This window comes from Zea mays, chromosome 1 (assembly GCF_902167145.1).
Source record: "Zea mays cultivar B73 chromosome 1, Zm-B73-REFERENCE-NAM-5.0, whole genome shotgun sequence".
Classification (NCBI taxonomy): domain Eukaryota; kingdom Viridiplantae; phylum Streptophyta; class Magnoliopsida; order Poales; family Poaceae; genus Zea; species Zea mays.
Genome location: NC_050096.1, coordinates 234281053 through 234308841, shown reverse-complemented (window position 1 = coordinate 234308841; position 27789 = coordinate 234281053). Strand labels below are relative to the sequence as shown.

The 27789-nt window shown below is 49.8% G+C and overlaps 2 protein-coding genes and 1 non-coding gene across 3 annotated transcripts; all 3 read right to left on the bottom strand.

Annotated features, from left to right (window-relative positions):
- Positions 1–10047: 10047 nt before the first annotated feature.
- LOC103645345 (putative ripening-related protein 6) lies at positions 10048–10630 on the bottom strand. Its single transcript, XM_008668414.3, has one exon. It carries the CDS (start codon positions 10600–10602, stop codon positions 10168–10170), a length of 435 nt encoding a protein of 144 aa, XP_008666636.1. The 5' UTR covers positions 10603–10630; the 3' UTR covers positions 10048–10167.
- A 6944-nt stretch (positions 10631–17574) lies between these two features.
- On the bottom strand, positions 17575–17713 carry LOC111590721 (small nucleolar RNA Z247). Its single transcript, XR_004855762.1, has one exon. It is a non-coding gene; the product is annotated as a small nucleolar RNA Z247 (small nucleolar RNA).
- An 8266-nt stretch (positions 17714–25979) lies between these two features.
- On the bottom strand, positions 25980–27372 carry LOC103643420 (uncharacterized). The gene is made up of 2 exons (XM_008666596.2): positions 26710–27372; positions 25980–26622 (listed from the first exon to the last, which is right to left on the bottom strand). Exons 1-2 carry the CDS (start codon positions 27016–27018, stop codon positions 26035–26037), a joined length of 897 nt encoding a protein of 298 aa, XP_008664818.1. The 5' UTR covers positions 27019–27372; the 3' UTR covers positions 25980–26034.
- Positions 27373–27789: the final 417 nt, after the last annotated feature.

Sequence of the window (27789 nt, the reverse complement as noted above, 5' to 3'; positions counted from 1 at the left end):
TCTCCGTGCTGGCGCCGGCGTTCCTGCTCCTCACGCAGACGGTGGTGCAGCCTCTCCAGGTGACTCGACTGTCCGGACACGGTGCGGTGCAGAGGACGCTCCGCAAGTCGAGACGGCAGGAAAGGAATCACCGACTTACGTGCAGTGTGTCTAAGACGAGCCATCTACAAAAGACACCGTAAGCACAAGAGTAAGAGCAGAACTAATATGACAAGTGAATAAACCAAAGATAGAATAAGATAAAAATTTTAACAAGGTATAGTATAGATAGATAGTAAAACATAGGGTTGGTCGAGGTGACCGACTTTTGAAGTAACAACAAAGGTCAAGGTGAGAGGGAAGGTCAATAGTCCTTAGTACGACCAGTGCTACTCTAGGTCAGCGGTCCTACAGTCAGCACGGCTTTGATACCACTTATGTCACACCCGGTTTTGGAAGGCAAACCGAATGCGAACTATGTACGTGCCAGGATCAGAACTCACGTACACAGCGATTACATAAATGAACATCATCGCACAATGCTCGAATAATAACATAAAAGAGTAATAACTTGTTACATCACAGAGTCATAGACATCCACATAGTCATCGTCTTAACAGGTAAATCAAAGTACTAGCAAAACGCAGTAAAGATAAGGCCTCCACAGGCAGCTGACTGGGGGTTGCCGCCAACCCACACCTAGAATTCGTCGTAGTCTTGGAACTCCTGGAAGTCTCCTTCCACGACTTCGCCTTCTCCTGAGCAGTGGTTGCAATGTGGACAACCTGGTGTTTTGTGGTAAAGCAAGGATGAGTACACATCAACGTACTCAGCAAATGTCCCGTTTGGCTGAGGTGGACTAGCTTTATGTGGGGTTAGGCTCGAGCAGTTGCTTTTAGTTGGTCAGGTATTTATCATTAGTAGAAGCCAGATTTTAGCATTAACCAACCCGTAAACCATTTCCTCATCGAGGAACATCATCATCATCGTCGAACCAAAACCATAACATAATCCTTGCATCTCGAACCATCTGTATCTCTAATCAAAGAGGATCCCAAGGCTGCTCTTAACCGTGAGCACGGCTGATATATCAGTTTCAGTACCCTCTGCAGAGGTTGCACACTTTACCCATGAGTCATGATTCCCTTTCTACCCGGGGAGAGCTAATCCCCATTGACCACTACCTAGGTGGTCCGGTAGGGCATCACTACGTAGCTTTTACAAAGATTCCCTAGAGATCATAGCTGCCCGTTAGGTTTCTCCAGTTTGATAAACACAGTACCCCTCCCCGCAGGAGAGTGACTAACAAAGAGCAAAACGAAAGAACCTCGGCACTCAGCCTCGGCAGAGCAAGCACTGTGCCTGGACCCCATTGACGGCACGACGGCTAAGCAACTACACCTCTAGTTCATCTAATTAATCAGCTAAGGGCATCCCATTTCACCCTCATGGTTGCACTGTTATCCCGGGTGGTCTCTCAACGAACCAGTCCTTACGGAGAGGTACTCAGGAAACAGCCTGAGCCCCCTAGAGTATCACAAGATCATCAACATCATCAGGATAACAGTATCATAAATAGTCACATCATGTTCATTGATTATGTTAAAGCAATAGCAAAGTGCTAACTATAATAGCCCATAAGGTCATCAAGGACAAAGTAAAGTGTAAAGCTAGTCAATCCTTAGGTTTCAAGTAAGTAATGCGGGATAGTAAGTTATAAATGAGTAGGACATAATGGGACAGAGGACACTTGCCTTCACCAAACTGCTGATCAGGGACTTCCTCTGCAACTGCCTCGGGAAACACAGACTGCTCGTTGTCTACGTAAAGCAATCATTCACACTATGCACTTGGGAAAATAACAAACAAAAACAAAATACCAAACATATGCAGCAGAGAGAGGTCACATGTTCATAACAGAAAAGGGATAGGCACTCTGGTGTTCTCTAGGCCTGGGGTAGAGGACTATACAAAATGAGTCATTATCCACTACTCAGGTTTAAGTCAGTGGTGGGATTAAATAATTATCTGGTTTAAGTTCCTAAACTTAAGTGTTTGAGTCCATAAACTTAAGTGCTCCAACTTTTATTAAAGTCTACTTTCTTTTATTTATCTCAAATAGGGTTCCCATAACATTAACTTTATCCTAATGATTAACCATTAATTGGGACATGGAAACAGCAGGGAAACATTGCATAAACAGATAGATAATAATATTATGAACATTTTGCAATTTGAAGCACCTAATTTGGAGTTCATATGACAAAGTTATGAATTTTACAAGTTTAGGGGTTAAAATTATATCCTAAGGACCTATTTTGAATTAAATAAAAGGTCCGAGGACCTAACTGCGAGAAACCAGGGACGGCGGGCGCAATTTCCAGAAAACAGGGGGGTTCTTTAAGAAAATGCGCGGGCGAAGGGGTATCGGGCGCTTACAGCCGTTGGATCTCAAACGGACGACCAGGATTAGATCCTGCGGGCGGGCGCGCGGGCGCGCGGCGGCGTGAGCGGCTGACAGGCGGGGCCGGGTGGGCAGCGCGGGCGCGGGGCTGACAGGCGGGGCCCAGTTGGCAGCGCGAGCGCGGGCGACTGGCAGGCGGGGCCCAGTTGGCAGGGAGGCGAGGCGTGGGGGAAACGGCTCTGGGTCGTTGGATCTCAGGCGAACGGCTGAGGCTGGGTTCGGGCTATTTGAAACAGGGCCGTCCGATCTAAGATGGACGGCGGAGATGGGGCGGCTGGCTCCTGTCTCCTTCCCCAGCCAGCTGAGGCGGCGGCGCCCGTCCCGCGGCGGAGAACTCGCCGGAGACGAGGGGCGCGGGGGCCCTGCGGGTCCCCGGGGCGACCTGAGTGGCCGGGAAGGTTGGGGAGGGCGCGGGGAACCTTTTGGTGGGGACTAGGTCGGGGCAGGGGCACCGGAGGGGGCGGTTATCGGTGGAGCGGCTCGACGGCGGCGCTAAACTACTCCGGCGAGGAATTAAATGCGATAGAGAGCAAGACAAAGGCCAATAGGGGCGGGAGAGGTCCCTTACCTCAAAGCGGCCTCCGGGGACTCCTCGGTGGCGACGGAGACGCGACGGCGGCCCGGGGCGACGGTGGCGGCTGCACGGAGGACGGCGGGTGAGCGCGGGCAGAGCGAAATAGGGAGGGGAAGGGGAAATTGGTGCGCGTTCCGGGTTGCGGACGTCGGGGCGAAGCTCACCGTGGCAATGGACACGGCGGAGCTCCAACGGCGGCCGGGAACCGAGCTCGGAACGGCGGGGTTTACGGCGGCGGCGCTCTGGCGTGCGCACAGCAAGGGAGAGGTGGAAGAGGGGGGGCCGGTTGGTGCGCAAATGAGGGAGGGGGAGATGGCGAGCAAGGCTCGGGGCTCAAGTGGCCGAGGGCGAGGTGGGGCGAGCCCCACGCGCGACGTGGGCGCGGAGACCGCGGCACGCACGGCGGCGGTTACGCGAAGACGGAGAAGCTGACAAGCCGGGCCCGCGGCGCAGAGAGAGAGAAGAAAGCGGGTGCGGGCGCGAGGAAAGCGGGGCTGACGGGCCGGGCCCACGGGCAGAGAGAGCGAGGGAGCGGGCGCACGCGCGGGGAAGCGGCAGCGCCGACAGGTGGGGCCGGGCGAGCAGAGAGAGCGGGAGGCGGGCGCGCGCAAGGCGGGCCGACTGGGCCGAAAGGCCGAGGGGGCGGGGAAAGCGGGCTTCTTTTCCTTTTTCTTTTATTTTGGTATTTGTTTTCTCTTTTCTTTTTATTTTCTCTATTTGATTCAAATTCAAATGAGCCACAAATTCAAATTAGACCTTTTGAGAATTATGCACCAAACAAAAGTGAAATCTAGGGTTCAACATGATGCAACAATTCATACTCCCTTGGAGTTTGAGCTAATAGACTATAATTATAAATAAGATAACCACTTTTCTCCTATCGAAATGAGAGAGAGGAGATTGGGGAAGGATGAGAAAAGGGAAGTAACACCTGAATTTGTGAATATGAGCAAAGAAATTTTATACCCCCAAATTTAGGGTGTTACATCTAGGTAGACTGGCGCCACCACCTTTACCGAGCAGACCTCCCGACGCTCTTGATTGCGGTGCCGAGCCGAGGCGTTCGCCACTTGCCCACCGTAGATCATGAAGCAGTCGCGGACCTCGGGGAACTCTCCTGCCTTGTGATCCTCCTTCTTATCGTCGTTGTGGGCCCTGCCACCCTCCGCAGGTGGCCCGGCCCTGTGAAAGTGGCGCCGAAGCATGGCGTACTCCTCAAGGGTGTGCTTGACGGGCCCCTGATGATAGGGGCATGACTCCTTGAGCATCTTGTCGAAGAGATTGGCGCCCCCGGGAGGTTTCCGAGGGTTCTTGTACTCAGCAGCGGCGACAAGGTCCACGTCGGCGGCGTCGCGTTTCGCTTGCGACTTCTTCTTGCCTTTCTTCTTGGTGCCGCGCTGAGTGGACGCCTCGGGGACATCTTCCGGCTGGCGGCCCTGTGGCTGCTTATCCTTCCGGAAGATGGCCTCAACCGCCTCCTGGCCAGAGGCGAACTTGGTGGCGATGTCCATCAGCTCGCTCGCCCTGGTGGGGGTCTTGCGACCCAGCTTGCTCACCAGGTCGCGGCAGGTGGTGCCGGCGAGGAACGCACCGATGACATCCGAGTCGGTGACGTTGGGCAGCTCGGTGCGCTGCTTTGAGAATCGCCGGATGCAGTCCCGGAGAGACTCTCCCGACTGCTGGCAGCAGCTTCGGAGATCCCAGGAGTTCCCAGGGCGTACGTACGTGCCCTGGAAGTTGCCGGCGAAGGCTTGGACAAGGTCGTCCCAGTTGGATATCTGCCCCGGAGGCAGGTGCTCCAGCCAGGCTCGAGCGGTGTCGGAGAGGAACAGGGGGAGGTTGCGGATGATGAGGTTGTCATCGTCCGTTTCACCCAGGTGGCAGGCCAGCCGGTAGTCCGCGAGCCACAGTTCCGGTCTTGTCTCCCCCGAGTACTTTGTGATAGTAGTCGGGGTTCAGAACCGGGTCGGGAACGGCGCCCGTCGTATGGCCCGGCTGAAAGCCTGCGGACCGGGTGGTTCGGGCGAGGGACTCCGATCCTCCCCGCTGTCGTAGCGTCCCCCACGCCTGGGGTGGTAGCCTCGGCGCACCTTGTCATCGAGGTGGGCTCGACGGTTGCAGTGATGGTGCTCGTTGCCGAGGCGACCCGGGGCCGCAGGCGCTGTGTTGCGCGTGCACCCGGTGTGGACCGAGGCTTCCCGCATGAATCGGGAAGTCGCGACGCGATGTTCCGAGGGGAACACTTGCCTTCGGGAGGCAGAGCTTTCGGCCCGTCGTACCGCGGCATCCTCCAGGAGATTCATGAGCTCTCCCTGGATACATCGCCCCTCGGTGGTTGATGGCTCCGGCATTGCGCGGAGAAGTATCGCCGCTACAGCCAGGTTATGGCCGACCCCACTGGAAATCGGTGGCGGCCTTGCCCTGACATCGTCGGCGATGCGGTGTTGGATGCCCTGGGTAAGATGACGCGCTTCTCCGGCCGGAGGTTGGCCCGCCCATTCCTGCCCGATGTCCCGGCGGAACGGCTCAAGTGTTCCTGCTCCCTCGTCGAGCCTGGCCTGCATCTCGCGGATTTGCTCGAGCTGTGGGTCATTACCCCCCGCCGGGACGGGGACCACAGCTAGCTCCCGAAGGATGTCAACGCGAGGCGCAGGCCTAGGGGATCACCGTTTTCCGGTATACCAAGATGGTTGCCTTCACCGGGACCCCCTAGATCGACGTGGAAACATTCACGACTTGGGCCGTAGTCCTCGTCGCCGAAGCTACAGCTACCGTCGGAACAGTCGGAAAGGCAGTAGTCGCATGCGGTCATGAAGTCCCGCATGGCACTGGGGTTACCAAGTTCGGAGAAATCCCAACAAAAGTCGGGCTCGTCATCTTCCTCGAAACCCAAGGGCCCGTAGGTCGAGATGGCTGTCAGCCGGTCCCAGGGTGACCGCATACGATACCCCGGAGGGTTTGGACTTGCCTCTATGAAAGCGTCCACCAAAGCGAAGTCGCTTGGTGGGCCGAGGCTGGATCCAAAAGGCACAAGATGAGAATCGGTCGGTACCTCTTGGTCGACGGGCGGTGACGAAGTCACGTCAGGGGCAGACTGCACCGTCGTCTCAGGTACGAGGGCGACGCCCAGCAAGTCCTTTGCGAGCGTGCTGGCGTCGTCCGTCCGCTTGGAGTTGGCGTGTTGCGGGGAAACGGCACCCGTCTTCGTCTCAGACGCGAAGTCGATGCCCGACGTGTCCCCCGTTGGGGCGCCGGCGCCGTCGACTCGCTCGAAAGCTGATGAGGTGCCGCCTCCTGCTTGGCCTTGGTTGCCCCGCCTCCTCCTTCGTCGGCGGGGGAGGCGACGGGACAAACCCGAATGTTGTGCTTCCGCCACGTGGGGAAGACGTCATCGATTCCGCCGCCAGCGAGCGGGTTGTCGGTCGCCATTGTCGCCGTCGCGCGGTGGGGGAAGGAGTATCATGTCGTAGCTGCCGTCGAGGGACATGAACTCAAGACTCCCGAAACGGAGCACTGTCCCGGACTGGAAAGGTTGCTGGAGACTGCCCATCTGGAGCTTGACGGGAAGCTGTTCGTCAACACGCAGCAGGCCCCTACCTGGCACGCCAACTGTCGGCGTTTCGACCCCGGGGGGTCCCTGGACCGACGAGTAAATTGTCGCCGCGTGCCCCAGCCCAGATGAGTCGGCACGAGACGGAGCGCGAAGGGGGGGAAAGCCGGAGGGAGACAGGCGTGAAAGAGGAAACCCACGACCTTCGTGTTTGTCCCGCGCCCAGGTCGGGTGCGCTTGCAGTAGGGGGTTACAAGCGTCCGCGTGGGAGAGAGCGAGAGGCTTATGCGCGCCGTCCCGTCCTGCCCCGCGCGGCCAACCTTCTGTAAGAGGGCCCTGGACCTTCCTTTTATAGGCGTAAGGAGAGGGTCCAGGTGTACAATGGGAGATGTAGCAGTGTGCTAACGTGTCTAGCAGGGAGGAGCTAGTGCCCTGAGTACATGCCGTCGTGGCAGCCGGAGAGGTTTTGGCACCCTGTTCGTGTGATGTCGTGGCAGTCGGAGGAGCGCTGAAGCCTGGCGGAAGGACAACTATCGGGGCTGTCGAGTCCTTGCTGACGTCTCCTTGCTTCCGTAAGGGGGCTGAGAGCCGCCGTCGTCATGGGGCATGCGGGGCGCCATCATTACTTGTTTTACCGGGGCGAGCCAGATGGGACGCCGGTCTTGTTCCCCGTAGCCTGAGCTAGCTAGGGGTAGGGTAATGATGGCCCCTCCTGTGACGTGGTCGGTCCGAGCCCTGGGTTGGGCGAGGCGGAGGCTCCTCCGAGGTCGAGGTCGAGTCTGTCTTCCGAGGCCGAGGTCGAGTCTGAGCCCCTGGGTCAGGCGAGGCGGAGACCGTCGGCTGAGGCCAGGGCTGAGTCCGAGCCCTATAGTCTGGTGAGGCGGAGTTCGTCGTCTTCCGGGGCTGAGCCCGAGTCCGAGCCCTGGGGTCGGGCGAGGCGGAGTTCGTCGTCTTCTGGGGCTGAGCCTGAGTCCGAGCCCTAGGGTCGGGCGAGGCGGAGTTCGTCGTCTTCCGGGGCTGAGCCCGAGTCCGAGCCCTGAGGTCGGGCGAGGCGGAGCTTCCTATGGCGCTCGAGGCCGGACTTGGTTGTTGTCAGCCTCACTCTGTCGAGTGGCACAGCAGTCGGAGCGGCGCAGGCGGCGCTGTCCTTTTGTCAGGCCGGTCAGTAAAACGGCGAAGTGACTGCGGTCACTTCGGCTCTGTCGACTGAAGGGCGCGCGTCAGGATAAAGGTGTCAGGCCACCTTTGCATTAAATGCTCCTGCGATACAGTCGGTCGGCGTGGCGATCGGGCCAAGGTTGCTTCTTGGCGAAGACTGGGCCTCGGGCGAGCCGAAGGTGTGTCCGTTGCTTGAGGGGGCCCTCGGGCGAGACGTGAATCCTCCGGGGTCGGCTGCCCTTGCCCGAGGCTGGGCTCGGGCGAGGCGAGATCGTGTCCCTTGAGTGGACCGAGCCTTGGCTTAATCGCACCCATCAGGCCTTTGCAGCTTTGTGCTGATGGGGGTTACCAGCTGAGATTAGGAGTCTTGGGGGTACCCCTAATTATGGTCCCCGACACTGACCATGCATTCAGGCTACAATCAGGTCGCATGAGGGAAACAACCAGGCCGGCCAAGGCACCACGAAAGGCATTAAGACCTCAGAGGAGTCAAACCACTCCTCCGAGGCCTCGGGGGCTACACCCAGCGGGTGCGCTCGCGCGCACCCACCGGAACAAAGTGTAACCGAGAAAGGTCGGTCCCCTCGCAAAAAAGTGTGCGGCAAAGCCTCCAAGCGAGTGCCAACACTCCCTTTGAGGCTCGGGGGCTACTGTCGGGTGCCGTAATTAGGGGTACCCCCAACACTCCTAAACACGGCTGGTAACCACCATCAGTACAAGCTGCAGAGACTGATGGGCACGATTCAGGTCAAGGCTTCGTCTACCTAAGGGGCGCGATCTCGCCTCGCCCGAGCCCAGCCTCGGGCGGGAACTGTAGCCCCGGACGAAGTTACGTCTCGCCCGAAGGCCTCGTCATGTAGTGGGCACACCCTCGGCACGCCCGAGGCCCAACTCGAGCAGGCTTCGTCGAGAAGCAACCTTGGCCAAATCGCCTCTCCAACTGATCGTATCGCAGGCGCATTCAATGCAAGGATCGCCTGACACCTTATCCTGACACACATGCCTCAGTCGGCAGGGTTGAAGTGACCGCAGTCACTTCAACCTTTCGCTGACCGACCTGACAGGAAAACAACGCCGCTCGCTCCGCTCCAAATGTCGTGCCACCCACCAAGGTGAGGCTGACAACAGCCAAGTTCAGCCTCAGGCGCAACAGGAAGCTCCGCCTCGCCCGACCTTAGGCCTCGGCCTCAGAAGGAGGTCTCCGCCTTGCCCGACCCCAGGGCTCGGCCTCAACCTCGGCCTCGGGAGGAATCGCGTCCTCGCCCGACCCCGGCCTCGATCTCAGGAGGAGTCTCCGCCTCGCCCGACCTAGGGCTCGGACCGACCGCGCCGCGGGGGATACATCATTACCCTACCCCTAGCTAGCTCAGGCTACGGGGAAACAAGACCGGCGTCCCATCTGGCTCGCCCCGGTGACAAGTAATGATGGCTCCCCGCGTGCGTCCATGACGACGGTGGTTCTCAGCCCCCTACGGAAGCAGGGAGACGTCAGCAAGATCCCAGCAGCACCGACAGCTGTGCTTCTACAGGGCTCAAGCACTTATCCAACAGCCATGTTATCGCTTACGCAGGGCTCAAGCACTTCTCCGACAGCCACGTTGGCATGTACACAGGGCTCCGGCACCTCTCTGTCGGACACGTTAGCGCCTAGCTACACCCCCATTGTACACCTGGACCCTATCCTTGCATCTATAAAAGAAAGGTCCAGAGCCTTCATGAGGGGGTCGCGCGGGAGAACGAGCTGACGAACAGGCTCACTCTCTCTCTCTCTCTCGCGAACGCTTGTAACCCCTACTACGAGCGCATCCCCCTGGCGCAGGATAACACGAGCCGCGTTTTCCCCCCTTGTGTTCCATCTCGCGTCAACCCATCTTGGCTGGGACACGCAGCAACAAATTTACTCGTCGGTCCAGGGACCCCCCGGGGTCGAAACGCCGACATGTACGTTAACGATATGGTCACCGTGTTAATGTTTCGACACGAACATGGCTATATCATTAATTTGTTGTGCCATGGGCTTGCGAGTGAGTCTGTTAGAACCTATGGAGCGTAATGCGGTCTAATATTGCCATATCTAAACATGGTCTTGTCGTGCATACAATTTGGTTCTCTATAAAAAAAAATGGAATTCATTGCCATCTACCTAGACTTTTTTATCTGGTTCTTCATTTGTCATGCCATGATGCTTGACATATAACAGATCAAACTCATAAAGGCGTTAGTATGTATATATTTAGAACTGAAATGAATATGTTTTCACAAGCAAATAAAACACATACAACATGCAACAGTTTGTTGTGGAAGGGAAGTTTTATTCGATCATATCGACCTTTCCACTATCAAGTGGAGAGTGTAGTGGTAACAGTTGGTAGGACAGAACCGCACGCTGTGGTTTCCAGTTTCCCGTCGGCGGGTGGCCATCCAACTCGGTGAGTGGCCTGTTCAGGCGTCGGACCACGTGACGTGGACCTCGCCGACGTTCGTATGGAGCCCGAGCGCCTTCCAAACAGCGCGGGAGGAATCCACGATGTTGTTGCGGCATCCTCCCTGGGAGTCGCACTCGTCCACGACCCGTGCCCTCACAGTGCGCCCGCTCTCCGCTGTGATGCGGATAGCCTCGCCACACCTCTTCCCTCCCGCGTACCACCGCGAGGACAACGCCACGATCAGGTCGTCGTCGCTGTGGAAACGGCCATCACACGATGCTGCGCCGCCGCCGTCCTCACCTCGCTTGAATCCGTTCACCGTCATCACAGCAGGGGTGTCGTCGCCATCGTGGTCGCCGTGCGCTGGCTTGCCATGCCGCCGTGCTGCGGCGCATGACACCTGAAGCAGAGCTAGGATGGCAATGACTACGGCAATCTTGGTCTTCGCCATTGCTGTTTATTCCGAAGCTCGACCGAGGTGCTCGCACGTACTGCTGCCCCTTGGCTAGTCTTAGGGTGTATATATATATATCTAGCTAGGCGTGCTCTCAGTTCTCGGATCGTTGAGTTCGATACGAGGTTAATGGCCTTATCTGAGACGAGTGCGTTGTATCTTTGAGACGAGTGCTAGCTATATCTGTGTGTGTGTCACAGTGTCAGGCTGTCAGCTCGCTGCGATGTTGCCATATCCTGTCGATACGTAAGTCCTGCGCAAGAACAGCTGATGAGCAAGCTAGCCGCTGTGTTTGGAAGCTGAAGCTGGAAAGCCCTGGACGTGTGCTTCATCATTGCAGTGGCTGATCAACCGAGGCAACCGCATACTTCATGTCCAAAACACATGCAGAAAAGTATACGAGTTCGATACTTTGGTTCCCTATGGGCTAACGTGCCTTACTGTCACAACTCACAAGTGGTGATGATTATTAGACTTGGTCAGTCTTCCGTCGGGTTTAGCCTACTACTAGCCGAGGTAAATATTGCGTACAAACTCTTATATATGCGGTATACAAAAACAATGTAAATATGCATAAATAGAAAGTCTCATGCCGACATTCGGCAAAGGTAACTTATTTGCCGAGTGTCGCATGGGACACTTAGCAAAGACTCCGTCTCCGTCACCCGACGCCGTAACGGCTGTTTTTTTGCCGAGTGCTCAAACTATTTTGCCGAGTGCTCGAAAAAAGTATTCGACAAAGACGACTTTGCCGATGCACTGTATGCTGAGCCCTCTTTACCGAGTGCGACACTCGGCAAAGTCTTTGCCGAGTGTTTTTAAGGCTTTGCCGAGTGCTTCAGGCACTCAGCAAAGCTGGCGATTCCGATAGTGCGAGAGTTAATTATTCTGAAAATACACAATGTATGGGCTTGGCACCACCTACCATCTGCACCAGCTAGGTCACTGCCTTAATTAATTGACCTAGGCTTCGTCTGCTCCGCCATCTTCGTCCTAGAAGAGCCTCCAATTGACTTGTCCCTCTTCTTGGGCTATGTAGTTGACCTCTTGTTTCCCCATGGTACGGATGTACGCATGGATTTTGACTTGCATTCGACAATGAGGGCATGGGTTAAGGCTTAGCGACACAAGAAGATAGAGCATATAGGAAAGTGATGAGCAAAGGATCACAAAGCTGCCTGAAAAACACTCGGCGAAGTCTTTGCCGACACTCGACAAATAAGTCTCGATAAATTGTATATCGGCAACGGCTTCTTTGCCGAGCACTTTTTGTCGGGTATTCGACACCTTGCTCTCAGCAAAGAAAAGTTGCCATCACGGCGCCAGGTGACGGCGACGGAGACTTTGTCGAGTGCCACCGTGAAAAAAAATCTAATAGTTATAGCAAACACTTTGATAATTGTGCCAAAATCGAACATGTAGGTCTACATAGTGTAGGAACAAACCACAAAAAGTTTGGTGAAAGAAAGACACTTGACAAAATATCGGTTTGCCGAGTGTCAGCCAGCCCTAAACCCTAAACCCTCAGCAAGCTGACACTTGGTAAGGAAGTTATTTTGCCGAGTGTCAACGTCTCGCGCTCGGCAAAGTTAACGACCGTCAGCTATAGACGGCTATTGATGGCCCTTTATCGAGCGTCGCGTTTCGCCGAGAGTTTGACACTCGGCAAAGATAGCTGTCTTTCTATGCCGAGTGTCTCACGCGCGCTCAGTAAACGAGGTCATTGTCAAGAGTCTTATTTCGCCGAGTGTGACACTCGGCAAAAAATGCTATGTCGAGTGTCCGACAAAATGCACTCGGCAAAGCGTCGAGCACTCAGCAAAGAGATGCCTTGTACCGGTAGCGAGAGGTGAATATCCTCTACCCTAGATCATCTATTTATAGTTGGAACTCAAGGAGATGCGTATTACTAAAAGCTTGCTTGGTTCTCAAAAAAAGTCTAAGTCCTCCTCAGAGGACTCGTCATCCATCTCCGCAAAAATCCTAAGTCTTCCTCATCGATCAACGATTGCGAGTCAAAAAAATCGTCGACACTATAAGAGTCCGACGAACTCCGGCAAGCTAGGTGTGATGCACAAAACGTTGTCCAATGGGTCCTCTTCCTTGATCAAAAGCACTTGGGATCACTTTGTGCAGGCCCCTAGAAAGTAACCTACACAAAAGCATTGTTCGAAAAACACAAGTATCAGGCTCTTCTACCCTATAAACAAAATGAACCTCTTGGAACCGATCTACTCCTTCGTTTCATCAGGTGCCGCGGCACTAGGCGTAGCGGACTCTGCGGGCGGCTGTGCTAGCTCGGCTGTAACAGGACTAGCCTCCACAGCTTCTGGCACCCCAATTTTTGCATTATCTTCGTATGCTTTCCTCGCCTATTCGAAAATAGTCAGAAAATGACTAAGCAAACAACCTATAAAGTATAGCACTAAGCACTTACCTGCTCCTGCTCTGCCATAGAGCACTTGAGGGCAACTTCAGCGCCGAAGGGGCTCCACGTGCGATCGAGCATTTCATCCGCAACCGCACCATCAACCTCGCCAACCTCGATGTACAAATTCTCGTTGGCAACGAAGTCAAACGAGGCCAAACGAGCAACATGGTCACACCCTTCGCGGACTAATGACTCGAATCCACTCTCGTACGTAACGAGGGTAGAAAACATCACCAACCCTTGAATCACGTCGGGCAGCATCGTGGCCTGCGTCCACAGCCACATTGATCAATGATCGAAGATGCTTTTCCGCTCTAGGTCCAATGGACGAATGGTCGCCCCGAATTCCTCATACACTTGGCTAAAGTCATTAAATACATCCCGCGCATGTACCTGCACGCTGTGGGCGAACCCTACCGAGCGAAGGCACTCAACTGACAGCTCGTTCGTAGTAGTCTCAAGCTCTTTCCTCAAAAAGTCACCTCTGAATTGGCAGACTTCACATGTTGCTCTAGCTGTGTGGCCTGACCTCCACCTTCTTCTCCTTCAACTTTTCCTTGACGGATGTGCATGTAAATATTCAGAGGGCAGGTGAAGCGTCTTACCCTATTAGGGGTCGCGTGCGTGTTTATATGGGCGCCCGGTGCGCAAGGCTATACAACAGATATACTTGAGTAACAAACTTCATCTATTCCTAAGCAAGCATATCTAGCCAATAAAGTAGCGGGAGGTTGTTATCCGAGTACAAGATATACATGGATATAGAATACATTGCATATCTATTCTAATAGCCTCCCTCAATCACAACCGTTTTAGGTTGAGATTGACTTTGAAGTTTTCCAATAGTCTGACCAATAATGCTTGGGTGAAGCCATCTGCAACTTGATCTTGGGAGGAGACAAAATCTATTTCTAATAACTTTTGTAAAACTCTCTCTCTTACAAAATGATAATCCACCTCAATATGCTTGGTTCTAGCATGAAAGACAGGGTTAGCTGATAAATATTTTGCTCCCAGATTATCACACCAAAGTTTAGCTATTCTCGGACTGTTAATATTTAGCTCTTTAAGTAAGATTTGTACCCACATAATTTCAGCTGTTGCATTGGCAATAGCCTTATATTCTGACTCAGTGCTGGATCTAGACACTATGGGTTGTTTGCGAGCACTCCAAGAAATGAGATTTGAACCTAGAAACACTGCAAAGCCTCCCGTTGATTTTCCGTCATCAATACTACCAGCCCAGTCTGCATCCAAAAAGGCACTTACCAAGGTTGAGGGTGACTTATGTATATGCAGCCCTAACTTTGTGCATTGTTTGATATATCTGAGAATTCTTTTTACTGCAGCCCAGTAAACAGTTGTAGGAGCATGTAGAAACTGACATACCTTATTAACTGAGAAGGCAATGTCAGGCCTAGTGAGAGTTAAATATTGTAGGGCCCCAACTATGCTCCTATACTGAGTTGCATCATTGTTGCCTAGTAAAGATTCTTCATGCAAGGATAGCTTCTCACTGGTGGATAGTGGCGAGCTGACTGGTTTGCAATCTGACATCCCTACCTTTTTCAATAAATCTGAAGCATACTTGTCTTGGGTGAGAATAATTCCATCATGTACCTTGTTTACCTCTATTCCCAAGAAATAGTGAAGGTCACCAAGATCTTTAAGTGCAAATTCTTCCTCTAGGTCTTTCAACAATGCTGCGGTGGCTGCTTCTGTAGAACTTGCAACAATTATATCATCAACATAAACAAGCACAAAAATTATAGTGTTACCCTTGTTATAGAAGAATAAGGATGAACCAGCCTTTGATGGTGAGAAGCCAAGACTTATTAATTTTGAGCTAAGACGAGAGTACCATGCTCTTGGTGCTTGTTTAAGCCTATAAAGAGCTTTGTCAAGCTTACACACATACTCTTTCTTGGATGGATCCTCAAAACCTGGTGGCTGCTGCATATAAACTTCTTATTCGAGAAAGCCATGAAGGAAGGCATTCTGAACATCAAGTTGTCTACGACTCCATCCTCGAAAAATGGCAACAGACAAAATAATGTGTATTGTAGTAGGTTTAATGACTGGACTGAATGTGTCTTCATAATCTATACCATAACGTTCTTTAAAACCTTTTGCAACTAGTCGGGCTTTATATCTATCTAAGCTTCCATCTACTTTTCTTTTAATTTTATACACCCATTTACATCATATTACATTCGTGCCTTTTGTTGGTGGAACTAGCCGCCATGTCTTATTATTTATGAGAGCAGTGTATTCCAGACCCATAGCATTTTCCAGTTGGAATTACTAAGTGCTTCCTCAAGACACTGGGGTTCACCAGAGGACATAAAGTAGCCATACCTGATCGTGCCATCAGTGTATACTTTTTCCTTCCGAATGCCACTCCTCAGTCTTGTATAGGGACGCAGAGCAGCCACTTGAACAGGTTCAGCATCTGCTTCCTCTGACACCTCTTATATGGTCAAATCAGGTGCACGCGCCTCAATAGATGTTGTAGGCTGCTCAGGGGATGGTGCATGGAATCCGTCAGGTACCTGTTCATCTGTCATAGTAGCGTGAATAGTAGTGGCAGGCTCCCTATGCTGATCGGCTACTGTAGCAGGCACTGTAGCTACTTGGCGCCCATGCCCATGCGAGTGGTCATCATGTGATTCTCCCTCCCCTGGTGGCAGGCTTGCAACAGTTGGTAGAGAGTTGTCATTTTGGTGAATAGTACCTCCTGCATAATGATGTTGTACTGCAATATTCTCATTAGGCATGTTAGTATCAACATGGAGAAAATCAGGGACATCAGGATCACATCTATCAGCACCTTTTTTAGTCGTAAAGGATGGCAACCAAAGAACTTCAGGTCGTAATCTAGCCCCAGCATTAGAATGGAGTGTAGAGAAGGGAAAACAGTCTCATCAAATATGACATCTCTAGAGATGTAAACACGTCCAATAGAGATATCGAGACATTTAAACCCTTGTGAAGAGGACTATAGCCAAGAAAAGCACACTGCTTTGATCTGAATTGGAGTTTGTGAGTATTATAGGGGCGCAGATTAGGCCAACATGCACAGCCAAAAAATTGTAAGGAAGAATAATCTGGCTTTTGGTGAAAAAGACGTTCTATAGGAGTTTGATTATTAATAATCGGGCTAGGTAGTCTATTAATAAGATATGTGGCCGATAGAAAAGCTTCATCCCAAAATTTTAGCGACATAGAAGCATGAGATAGTAAGGAGAGGCCAACTTTGACAATGTGTCGATGCTTTCGTTCAGTTGCCCCATTTTGCTGGTGCGTATGAGGGCAGGAGACCAAATGAGATATGCCAATTTTAGTAAAAAATGGATTTAACTTTTGATATTCTCCTCCCCAGTCTATTTGAATGGCGCGGATTTTTCTATCAAACTGCCTTTCAATAAGTTGTTGAAATTCAATAAATTTTTGGAACACCTCAGATTTCAGTTTGATAAGGTAAATCCAGGTAAATTTGATGTAATCATCAATGAAGCTGTCATAATATTGTTTTCTGCCTACAGACTCAATTGCAGGACCCCAGACATCAGAAAATATGAGCTCTAAAGGAGAGCTGGACTTACTAGATGAAACAGGATATGGCAGCTGGTGTGCTTTTGCTTGCTGACAAGCATCGCATACAGACTCATTATTAGACTCATCTAAACAAGGGAGTTTATTACTTCTAACAATACGTCGGACTATAGTGGATGAAGGATGTCCAAGACGATCATGCCACCGAGAGATCGATGGACGACTGACTCCATAGGCATGACGCTTTATTGATGGTGATGGAGGAAGAGGGTACAGTCCATGGCGACATGGCCCTCTAAAGAGAGTGCGTCTAGTTGCCTAATCCTTAATCAAAAAGAAATCTGGGTGAAATTCTATGAAGGCACAATTATCTGTGGTTAATCGATGAACAGAAACAAGATTTTTCTTGGCTTCAGGAACATATAGAATATTTTTCAAATGAAGATTACGACTAGAGGTGCTAACAGAGGAATCACCAATGTGGCTGATTTTCATACCTTTGTCGTTGGCGGTGTGGATCTGATCTTCCCCGTTGTATTTATCTCGGATGGACAGTTTCTCTAGCTCACTGGTAATATGATCAGTAGCTCCGCTGTCAGTATACCAGTTTGTGTCTATTGTGTAAGAGCTTGTCGCAGCAGCAGCATGGCGTTCTTCAGGGATGTAATTTTCATCACATCGATGCCAACAGTTGACAGCCGTGTGTCCTTTCTTGAAGCAAACTTGGCATGGTTCACTGCTTGGGTTGGAGCGTCGGTTACTGTAGCCACGTTGTCTCCCTGTTCCTGCGCTGCTGTCATGTCCGCCTGGCACACTATTGTGGCTACGGGTAGAGGAGTTGCTCCCACCTGCAGCGTTGCTGTGGTTGCGAGTAGGTGGCCGAGCGCGCCCACGTCCACGGCTTGGTCCTTGAGAACGCCCCCAACGTCCTGCAATGTTAGCAGATCCAAACTGCTCTCCTTCTTGGATTAAATCCATTCTTGTTTCATAGCTTAGCATCTGAGAATATAATTCTTCAACAGAGATTGGCTCCACCCTTGCAACAAGGGCAGAAACAAGCAAAGTAAACTCACGGTCCAACCCAGTAATGATGTATTCGACGAGTTCGTCGTCTTCGAGAGGACATCCTGCTGCTGCCTTATCATCAGCGTACCCCTTCATTTTTGCAAAATATCCAGCAACATTCATGTTACCCTTCTTGGTCGTCGAGAGAGCGATGCGGAGATTCACAGCCCGGGCTCGGGACTACGAGGCAAACACTGCTTGAAATTTTCTCCACGCATCGGCTGCTGTCTCAGATCTTGAGACGTGGACTAGAATTTCCTTGGAGATAGACGAAAGCAGGTAGCTGAGGACCTGTTGGTCCTGAGCATTCCATTCCTCGAACGCCAGATTTGGTGCCGTCTTGCCTCCGGCGTCCGCGATCTGTTTCTTCGGTACTGGTGTGGTACCAGTAAGATGGCCTATGAGGTGACATCCACGCATGGCTGCACAAACATGAGCTTCCCATATAGCATGATTTGCTTGGGTAAGCTTCTCAGATACTGGATGGGCAATGAGAGGATTGGAGGAGGAATTTGACATGATTGTTGTAGGGGGTTTATGTGGCTCCGAATACCATGTAAATATTCAGAGGGCAGGTGAAGCGTCTTACCCTGTTAGGGGCCGCGTGCGTGTTTATATGGGCGCCCGGTGCGCAAGGCTATACAACAGATATACTTGAGTAACAACCTTTATCTATTCCTAAGCAAACATATCTAGCCAATAAAGTAGCGGGAGGTTGTTACCCGAGTACAGGATATACATGGATATAGAATACATTGCATATCTATTCTAATAGTGCACTCTACCATGGCGGCAGTCGCCTCCTCCCAGACCCTCGCCAAGGGGGCTAGAGCGTTGGCAACAACAGCAAGCTGACAAAGCGCATTGTCAGCCCAAGGTGCGATGAAGGCAGCAAACTAAACTTAAAATCCTCACCGAGTAAAGGTGAGCAGCAAGCCCTTTAAAGGCCACTCTAGTGATCGCAGAGGCATCCACCTCCCTCTGCGCCACGATGGAGGAGTGCACGCTCTCCCATGAGCTAGCCTTCGGCCCGAATAGGCCCAAAGTCCCCTGGGTTTAGGGTTTAGGCCCAAAGTCCCAACGTCCCACCAGCACAATGCAAACGTTGTCAGAATAGAAAAAAACCTGCTAGCGACACCATCTTCATCGATGACTTCATCGCAAACTCCATTCCGGAGATAACCAAGGCAGCCAAGGAGCCCACAACAGTCGCAGCTACCCCCACATCAGCGGTCATGCCAGCCCTAGCCTCTTTAGAGGACCTTGTAGAATTCGAGGGCTCAACGGCGCAGGTCTTCCGGTTCTTCCGCCGACCCACCATATTGATCACTCTGTAAATCAGAGTGGGAGCCTTCCCCACCGGGGCCATTGCTACCACAATTATATTCGAGATGTTATGTGAATAAGGGAATATAAGCAACTCCCTCGCCATGCAGGCTAGTATAGTATCCTTGCGACCGCACGCCGCAGTCATCTCTCTTACAACCCACCGCTTCACGCTCCCCGAACCAACCCTCACTGGAATCAAATTTCTCCCCATCTTACCCCCGGTGACCCGCTCCGTGAAGAAGTCCTCCGCGGATTTAGCCTCAACGTCGTGCGCCGAGTCAGTTGACTCACATGCCTCCGCTAGCTCGGCAGCGAAAGCTTCAAAGGAGGCCCCCACGTCAACTCCCCTCGAGTAGGTTGACGGGGTCTCTGTTGACATTTGTGATTGGGTGGGGACTCTAGTCCGTCTTTTCCTCCCCCTCCTCGGGCGCGCCTTGTGCTCTTCATAAGAAAGCCCCATCTGGCTGAACATACAATTCAGGCGTACATGGCCTCTGAGCAACTCTACACCCTTCTCAACTTCCTAGTCAGTCACGTGACCAACAAGGTCCTCTTCCTCTTTCTCTGTCTCTGCAACAAAAGTGTCCCGAGAACGGACACCTAGATCCACCACAAACGCAGGACTCAAAATCTACCTATCAAATCTAGTGAAGTCTCTAAGGATAACCAGACCCATGGTCTAGCCCCAGTTGAGTGGCTAAATTTCGCATGCCAAGTACTCTTCAACTAAATCCCTGTCACTCCAGGTAATTGTTGCAAAGCCGAAGGCGCAGTCGTTGTGACCCCTCTCAACAACCGCGAAACGAGGAAAAGCCTCTAACTGAAGTAGGGACATGGTGCTTGCCTAAGGCCAGCCTTCGCCTTTGGACATCGCACATAAAACCAGTTTTCTGTCTACCCCCACTTATTATTCACACAGGGGGCTAGCTCCACAACCTTTTCCTTAGTCTTCCCGGTCTTCAGGGTAAAAGTGCAACTACCAAATTGATCAACAATACCACTAGAAGGCCTCTTCTACTAGTGCAAGTAATAGTGTTTTGTGAAGACCTCAGCAAATGGGCCTTTGCCAAACGTGGTCGTCGCCTAGAAAAAATTGATTAAAGCCACCATAACATTCAGAGTAAGCTGATGAATTTGAACCTTAAACTTCTCTAGCACTTCAAGTAAAAAATCATGACACGACAAGTGAAGACCATCAAGAAACAACCACTCGAAGACCAATACTTCGTTGTTCGGCCTTGACGTAGTCTTCGCTCTCGCAGCGCGCCTGTATCTAGCAAGAAAATAGCCTAGGCTCTCCATCTCCCTAACCCTTCGTGACAAAGTCTTCAACCTGGCCAAGTCATAATTTTCCCGTCCCGGCCCACCAGAGCTTGAACCCTAGCAGAAGACGAACTAACGGCTTTTCCACCACTCAAGCAGACACTGTTCGGCCGACATGTGGCGATTGTACCACCACTGGAAAGGGGAGGCATGGTGGTATACTGGGGTCAACGACGAGTTGCGGTTTCTCACACGGCCAGCACGGAGGGGCTCGTTGCCGATCCTATCGTCAGCAGCACAACAGCGACAAAGGCGGTGGTGATTCAGCAGCAACGACGGAGCAATCACGAATTCGAAAACACGTGTGGTAACCTAGCAATGAGGCATGCGGTACCTACCACACCACGCAATAGTGCAACCTCGATTTTCCAACGGTCATATCTAGTGGCCCCTCGAGGCGGTTCATTAGATGATCGAGGACAGTGTTCGTCCCCTTCTAGACCAAGAGACTTTGGGAATGACCCATTAGGATGAACCACTCCCTCGAGGGCTACTGTTGGGCAAAGGACGAACGTAACCTCGATCATGGAGTGAAGGCTTCCCCTTCCCATTTTTAACTAACTTGTACACATGACCACAGGCAAAGGTGCCTTCGACTTTGAGACTGTTCGTAACACAGGATGACGTCAAGCAGAGGCCTCTGAGCTATCGACACCGACCAAGGCCTTCGCCACGACATCGTCCTAGAGTCACCCGCGCCATACATCTGTTAAAGGAGAGTGAAGGGCATCGAGACGCTGGAGGTGGCGGCGAAGGCTACACAGTGATCATCACATCGTTGGTCCACCAAGAGACGTTTCTAGAGGCCCACATGTCAGTGTAACACATGGGTGTATTATTTGGTGTGTGCCGCCTGTTGAGAGCACGATGTTGTAATTACCCAATTACACGGAATATTCTTCGGATATAGTTGGTGGATGGAGGCAGGACCGTACTTTAGACCACCTTCGACCGAACGGAGAGATAAATACCCACGTCTTATAGCTAGATGAGACACACATAACGAGACGCTATAGTTTTTACCTAATGTCTTGTCGTGCTTCAGTGTTCCCTGTTTCTGTCTCTAAGTGTTTGGGCCTACCTGACCACGTGTCAGTACCCAATACCCTGCTCAGGTGTGTAACTCCATTTTACCCTTATTTTTAAAGTTTGCATGTGTGTTCTTTCATTTTTAAAATGATCATACAATTTACCCCTATTCCGTTATCAGTACCTAACGATGTTAACTCAATCTATAAAAAGAGGTTCATACCCTTACATCATTGTTCCTCTTTTTATCAACGGCTTGCTAATTTATCGCAACTTTAGTAATAATGTTTGAAATATAATTATGACATAAACGTGACCATACATTTTGAAAAATTAACTTTGAATTTAAAAATATTTTGAAATTGATGAAAATAAATTGAATTTAATATTAATTTAGACAAAATTGACTATATTTTAATTATAATTTTGAAAATGTTTGCGCTATAATCCATTTTCAAAATTGTAATTAAAATATTATCAATTTTATCAAAAAATAATGTCAAATTAAGTTTATTTCATTGATTTTGAAATATTTTAAATTTAAAATTGAAATATTGATTAAAAACTCATCGCTAGATTTATACCATAATTGTATTCTAAACTTTTTATTAAAGTGGGGATAAAATTTGCAAACAAGTGGTAAAAGAAGGGGCAGTGGTGCAAGGACACAGACATCTTTAGTGGAAAGGACATGTTTGTTAAAAAAAGAGGGAGATACATGTAAATTTTTAGCCTGTTCATTTGGCATTAATCTGTACCGATTTATACTATTTTTACCGTGTTTTGTTTCTATGGATTGCAACTACAGTAACTCAGCTGGCTTTACCAATCCGAGTAGGGGCAACCATGCCTTAGTGGATGAGTTATCTATGTAGATTTTTCGTAATGGCTATATATGATACTTTAACATAGAAGTGTGCCTCCAAATAAATCCAAGTACATAAAAGTATACACGAAAATACAATGAAATGCATATATATAAAGCAAACTCACAAAGACATGATCATATATAACTAGGAACAAGTTGATCTTACAAGAGGTCCACACACCGAACAATTATTCTAGAAAACACACTTTATTCTCTGCTACTCCAGTCCACGCAAATTCAAGCGGACGGTAGCAAACTAGCTACTGGTAACAGGAGATCAAGACTGCCGGTCAGGCACGAACGAACGCCGCCGCCGTCGCCCACCGGCCACGCTACCTGAACTCTTGCCCTCGCAGGATAGACGACAGCTCCGTACGTGACGGCCGGCCGCCTCAGGCGTCGGACCACGTGACGGGCACCTGTCCGATGTCGGTGTCGAGACCGAGCGCCCTCCAGACCGCAGGGGACGAGTCGACGATGTTGTGCCGGCATCCGCGGCTGGAGTCGCACTCGTCCACGACGCGTGCCTCCACGGTGCGCCCGTGGTGCGCGCTCGTGATGCGGATCCTTCGGTGGCACCGGCGCCCGTGCGCGTACCACTCCGTGGACAGCGCCACGATCAGCTCGTCGTCGCCGTGGAAGTGCCCGTCGCACTCCGCTGGCCCGCCGCCGCTCTCGCCGCGCTTGAACCCGTTCACCGTCATCACAGCGGGGGTGCCGCCGCCACGACCCCCGTGGTGCGCCGGTGCGCAGTGATGGCTTCGCGGGTGGGGCGTCCTCTTGTGGCGCAGGCCGCCCGGCAGGTCGTCCGTGTTAGCGTCGTCCTCGTCGCAGGGGTCCGGCTTGCCGTGCCGCCGGGCAACGGTGGATGATACCTGAAGCAGAGCAAGGACCGCGACCAGCACCAGGATCTTGGCTTCCACCATTGTCAAGCTGGAGGTGGGCGCTCGCTGGAGGTTGAGGTCGAGGTGGGCAGGGTCTCTATTGGCTCTCGAGCTGGACGAGTACGGTTTTATATAGGCTGCAAGGTGTGCAAGACGCCAGGGGTGGCCCCTCGTGTGTTTTCTTTTGTTTGGTTAGCAACTGAGATTACTCTGGAGCTGGAGGCGTTTATTGACTGCAATTCTCTGGATCGGGAAGCTCGATGCGAGGCTTATGGCTCCATGCGGGCATCGACCCAGATGCTCTGGTATCTATTGGTGTGTCACCTACGATGGGTACCACACGCGCACGGTAATAACTGAGCAAGAACACAAGCAGACTTGTTTGGAAGGTGCAAAGGTCCAGAAGGTTCCGTTGACGTTAGCTTCATGATAGGCTGACGAACCGAGGTTATCTAATCCAAGACAAAGAATTCACATCTCTATATGTTGATTTCTTATAAAGTCTCCGGCAAAGCATCCATGTCAATTATCAGAAAGCCGCATTCATGTATGTTGATTATCATGAGATGCGATAGACAAAAAGATAAACCATAGAGTCATTTTCTAAAAAGGAACGTTCGGTCTTCAATTTAGGGCCTATTTATTTCAACTTCTGGCCGGATTCTGGTGGTCAAAATCGACTTCCGGCCGCTAAACCTGTAGCTTCTTAGGGCATGTTTAAAAGCACACAGTTTTTAATAAACTGACTCTGTGGTTCCAAATATATCAATTTATGTCTCAGTTTATAGAAATTGGATTCACAGTTTCTTAAAAAACAAGAAGCCACCTTCTCCTAGCTAAAATATAAAAACCAGTTTCTTAAAAACTGACTTGCTTGCAAACAAGACCTTACTCCTCTTATGTAATAATCGCTTCTCTAAACATCGTCTAAATCAACGTGAATACAAAACCTATCGTGACGTTACGGTGGAAGAATTCTGCTGCTTACTAAACATTAAACAGTGCAAACCCAATTATCTTCCTTCGCACGTAAATCTGACAATATCTAGATTTTCTCATGAGTCATGACAGCTAGATTACCTAGAAATCCAGATTATCATAAAAGCTCTTAAAAATTGTCCTAAACAAGTCGGGTGTGTTTGGTTGTGCTGTGGCTGTGAAACAAAGCTGATGTGGGTTGTAAGCTGTTAAAAAAAGTTACTGTGGGATATGAGCTGTGAAAAAAGCAGAAAGTCGTTTGGTTCGAACAACTGTGAAATTGTAGGTTTGGTATAAAATGTCTGTAATGGCCCTACCTTGTAAGAGACACTTGATATTCGAGTTGATTATAACACTTTATTTTGTGCAATAATGACAGTGAAAAACATTTTAGAAATAGAAACTAGTTTTTGTAAATTTTGTATTCACCATTAACATTTATTTCACATAAACAAACTGATGATTCAGAATATCCTTCTTCAACATAACTATCTCCCTCTGGCACTACTCAAAGCATCAGCTATCTTATTACGAATGGTATTCATGGTATTCTCATTCTCTCCCTCTGGATTGTTATCTCCTTGTGCTTGTGACGTGAAACTCTGTTGTAGCAAGTACTCCTCATCAGCATCACATCTATCAAACAACCTATCTTCTGAATTGTTGTCACAAATAAAATTATGCAACGTCATGCAAGCTATAATTATATGTTTCTCTGTACGTGTAGGAAAACTTGGAATACCTTTCAAAATATGCCACTTCTGCTTCAAGACTCCAAAAGCCCGCTCAATGAAATTTCAAAGAGATGAATGTAAGAAATTGAACATCTCATACTTCCCTTGAGGAGGACGCCCATTACGAAGTCGAAATTCTAGTATATGGTATGTGCTTCCTTTGAAAGGGGCTAGATATCCTTGTCGGTTTGGATAACCAGAGTCGACGAGATAATACTTACCTATATCAAAAAATTAGTAAAACAAAAAATCCATATAAATATTGAACGAAACAAACATATATACCTTTTGGAGGCACCGAAAATGAAGGGAAATTTGCTAAAGCATGATTCAGGATCCGTGTGTCATGTGCAGAACCTGGCCACCCAGCAACGACAAAGATAAATCTCATGTCAAAATCACAAATAGCTAACACATTCTGAGATGTATACACATGCCGACATGTATAGTTAAGCACTTCATCTGCTGGCACTGTGTCAGGAACATGTGAACCATCAATAGCTTTGATAGCTCCTTGGAAATAGGGCCAGAAACGTTCCTCCTTGATTCTATCATGCTCAGTTTTGAAAGTAGGATCTCTTGGTTTAATATTATCTTTCGATAACTTTCGCAAACATTTTAGTACTTCATGAAATTTGGTGTGAACTGTCCATAGTGATCGGGTACAACGATTTTCAGCTTATGAAAATGATTGTGGCCCTCCAACGATCCACAAAAACATTGCTAGTGACTCCATCGATGATACATTATTAGTTGATGTTAAGCCATAACTAGAGATGAGCAAGTCATGTAGTGCCATGAAAACATCTGTGCTCATGCGAAACATCTTATAAAAGTACCTTGGACGACCCATGTAATTTGTAACCCATTGTATTCTAGTTTCTGTACTCTCCTATGTGCAAGTATCTCTCATTGTACTCCTCATCCATTTCACCAATAACAGCTACTTGCTGGGACAGTTCGGCATGATACAATAGACCTTTGTTTGCTTGTTTGTCCAAAGCTACCTTGTTGTCAGCCATCTACACAAGATATTAATATATTAATATTTATAACAAAATTTGAATAACAAATGAATATGTAGACAACAAACAAAATTGTACACAACAAAGCAAACTGTGCACAGAAAACAAAGATTATGGACACAATATCATCATTCCAAAATGGTGCTTACATAGCAAGCAAATAAATAGTTCTCACAACACAATAATATAAATAAATAATTCAAATCTTCTACATGTGCCTCATCATTTCCTTTGCATGCTCCCTCTCAAGTAAGTCAAACCTTCCTTCATTTGTTTCCAGCATGCAGAAGACCTCTCTGAATTCATGCTTGACAATAAAAAATGTGGTTGTATGCATTAGAGTTGTTTTCTCTTTAACCCCACAATCTTTCACCATCTTCATAGTCTCTGCAATGCTAGGCACTTGGCTTGTTGGATGTGTTGATGATGCTTCAACACTTGTGGATATCTTCTCTGCTACTGTTTCTATCTTCAAACATATGTTCTTATATAGTCGAAAGAATGGACTCTTCTCTTCCTTCTCCTCAACAGCAGTACATGAGGCCTTGCGTTTCCTTTTCACTGGTTTGGATCTTTTCGAAACAGCCACTTTGACTTCATCATTTTCTGGAGTTCTTTCTATCTCTACCACATCATCACTTGAGTCATCAGATGAAATATCTCCAGGACATGATGCACTTGTCCCGCTAACATGTATCTTATCAAACAACTTATGTAGATCATCAAGATGTTTTGGTCCTTGTTTTCTGAACCTAACATGGTTGCATTTGATACCTATATCCGGATTGTTACATCTCTGAAATTAAATGAACAAAGTTATCAAGTCAGTCCATATAGAAGAATGCAAAATGATAAATTAAAAAGGACATGATACTATTATTACTGCTAGGTGTTCATCCCACCAATCTTTGGAGCAGTCAATAGTTTGCTTTGCCTCATTCCATCCAAGACCAGTGGTCGCATTCTTGAACTCCATGAACCATGTATACTCCTTTTTCATGTTGTCCAACTTGTTCTTCAATTGTTTCTTTGTTAGCTTTAGGCCTATTTTTTCTTCATACTTTGTAACCAAAATTTTCCAACCTGTCCTAGTGAAAACTCGCATAGGCCTATTGTCATCTTCTATCTCTTTTTTGCAGATATCAATGAGATATGTAACATTTGCATCACACCAATCTGCCTTATTAGCCATTCTTCATTGAATTAAAAAAACATTCATGGACAAGTAAGTTGTCAATCATTTATGTGAATAATAAAGTAACATGTATCTGCAATTTTATATGAAATTCCATAGCATCTCCAAATATAAAACTATACGTTATGCGTTATGTATTAACTGGTTTAACTGACAGAAATACAATCACTAGGTAACCAATGCAGATCATCATCTCAATCACTTTGTTTTCAAGCTCGCCAGCTTGTATGTGTGTGTGCAGTGTACCGCGTGCATTACTAATCCTACTAGGATCGGATCGTAGGAAGCCCCCACCACTATGTACCTAACCTCGCGGCCATGGGGAGCCTAATAACATAGTTAGTCGTTAATGAAGTGGGGTGGGGGCACGTTGCAAGGCTCAATCACCTGTAGACCGTCGTCGTCGAGTGCCGATGCTAGAGAGAGGGAGACGAGCAGCGCCAGGGGAGGAAGACGGGCACCGCCTGAGAGGAGGTAGATGGCCGCTGCCTGGGGAGGACTCGGCCACCGTCGGGGAGCCGCTGGAACGACTCGGCCACCGCCTGGGATCCGCTGGGGAGCCGCCTGGGGAGGCCCGACCGCTGACTGGGTAGCCGCTGGGGACCCGCCTGGGGAGTAACGGTCGTCGACTGGGGAGCTGTTGGGGAGCCGCCTAGGGAGGACCGACCACCGTCTGGGGAGTAGGCTCGGGAGGATACGGCCGCCACCACAGTTCCACGCGCAATCTGATTTCTTCGAAAGCAGCGACGAGAAAAACGAATCGGTACG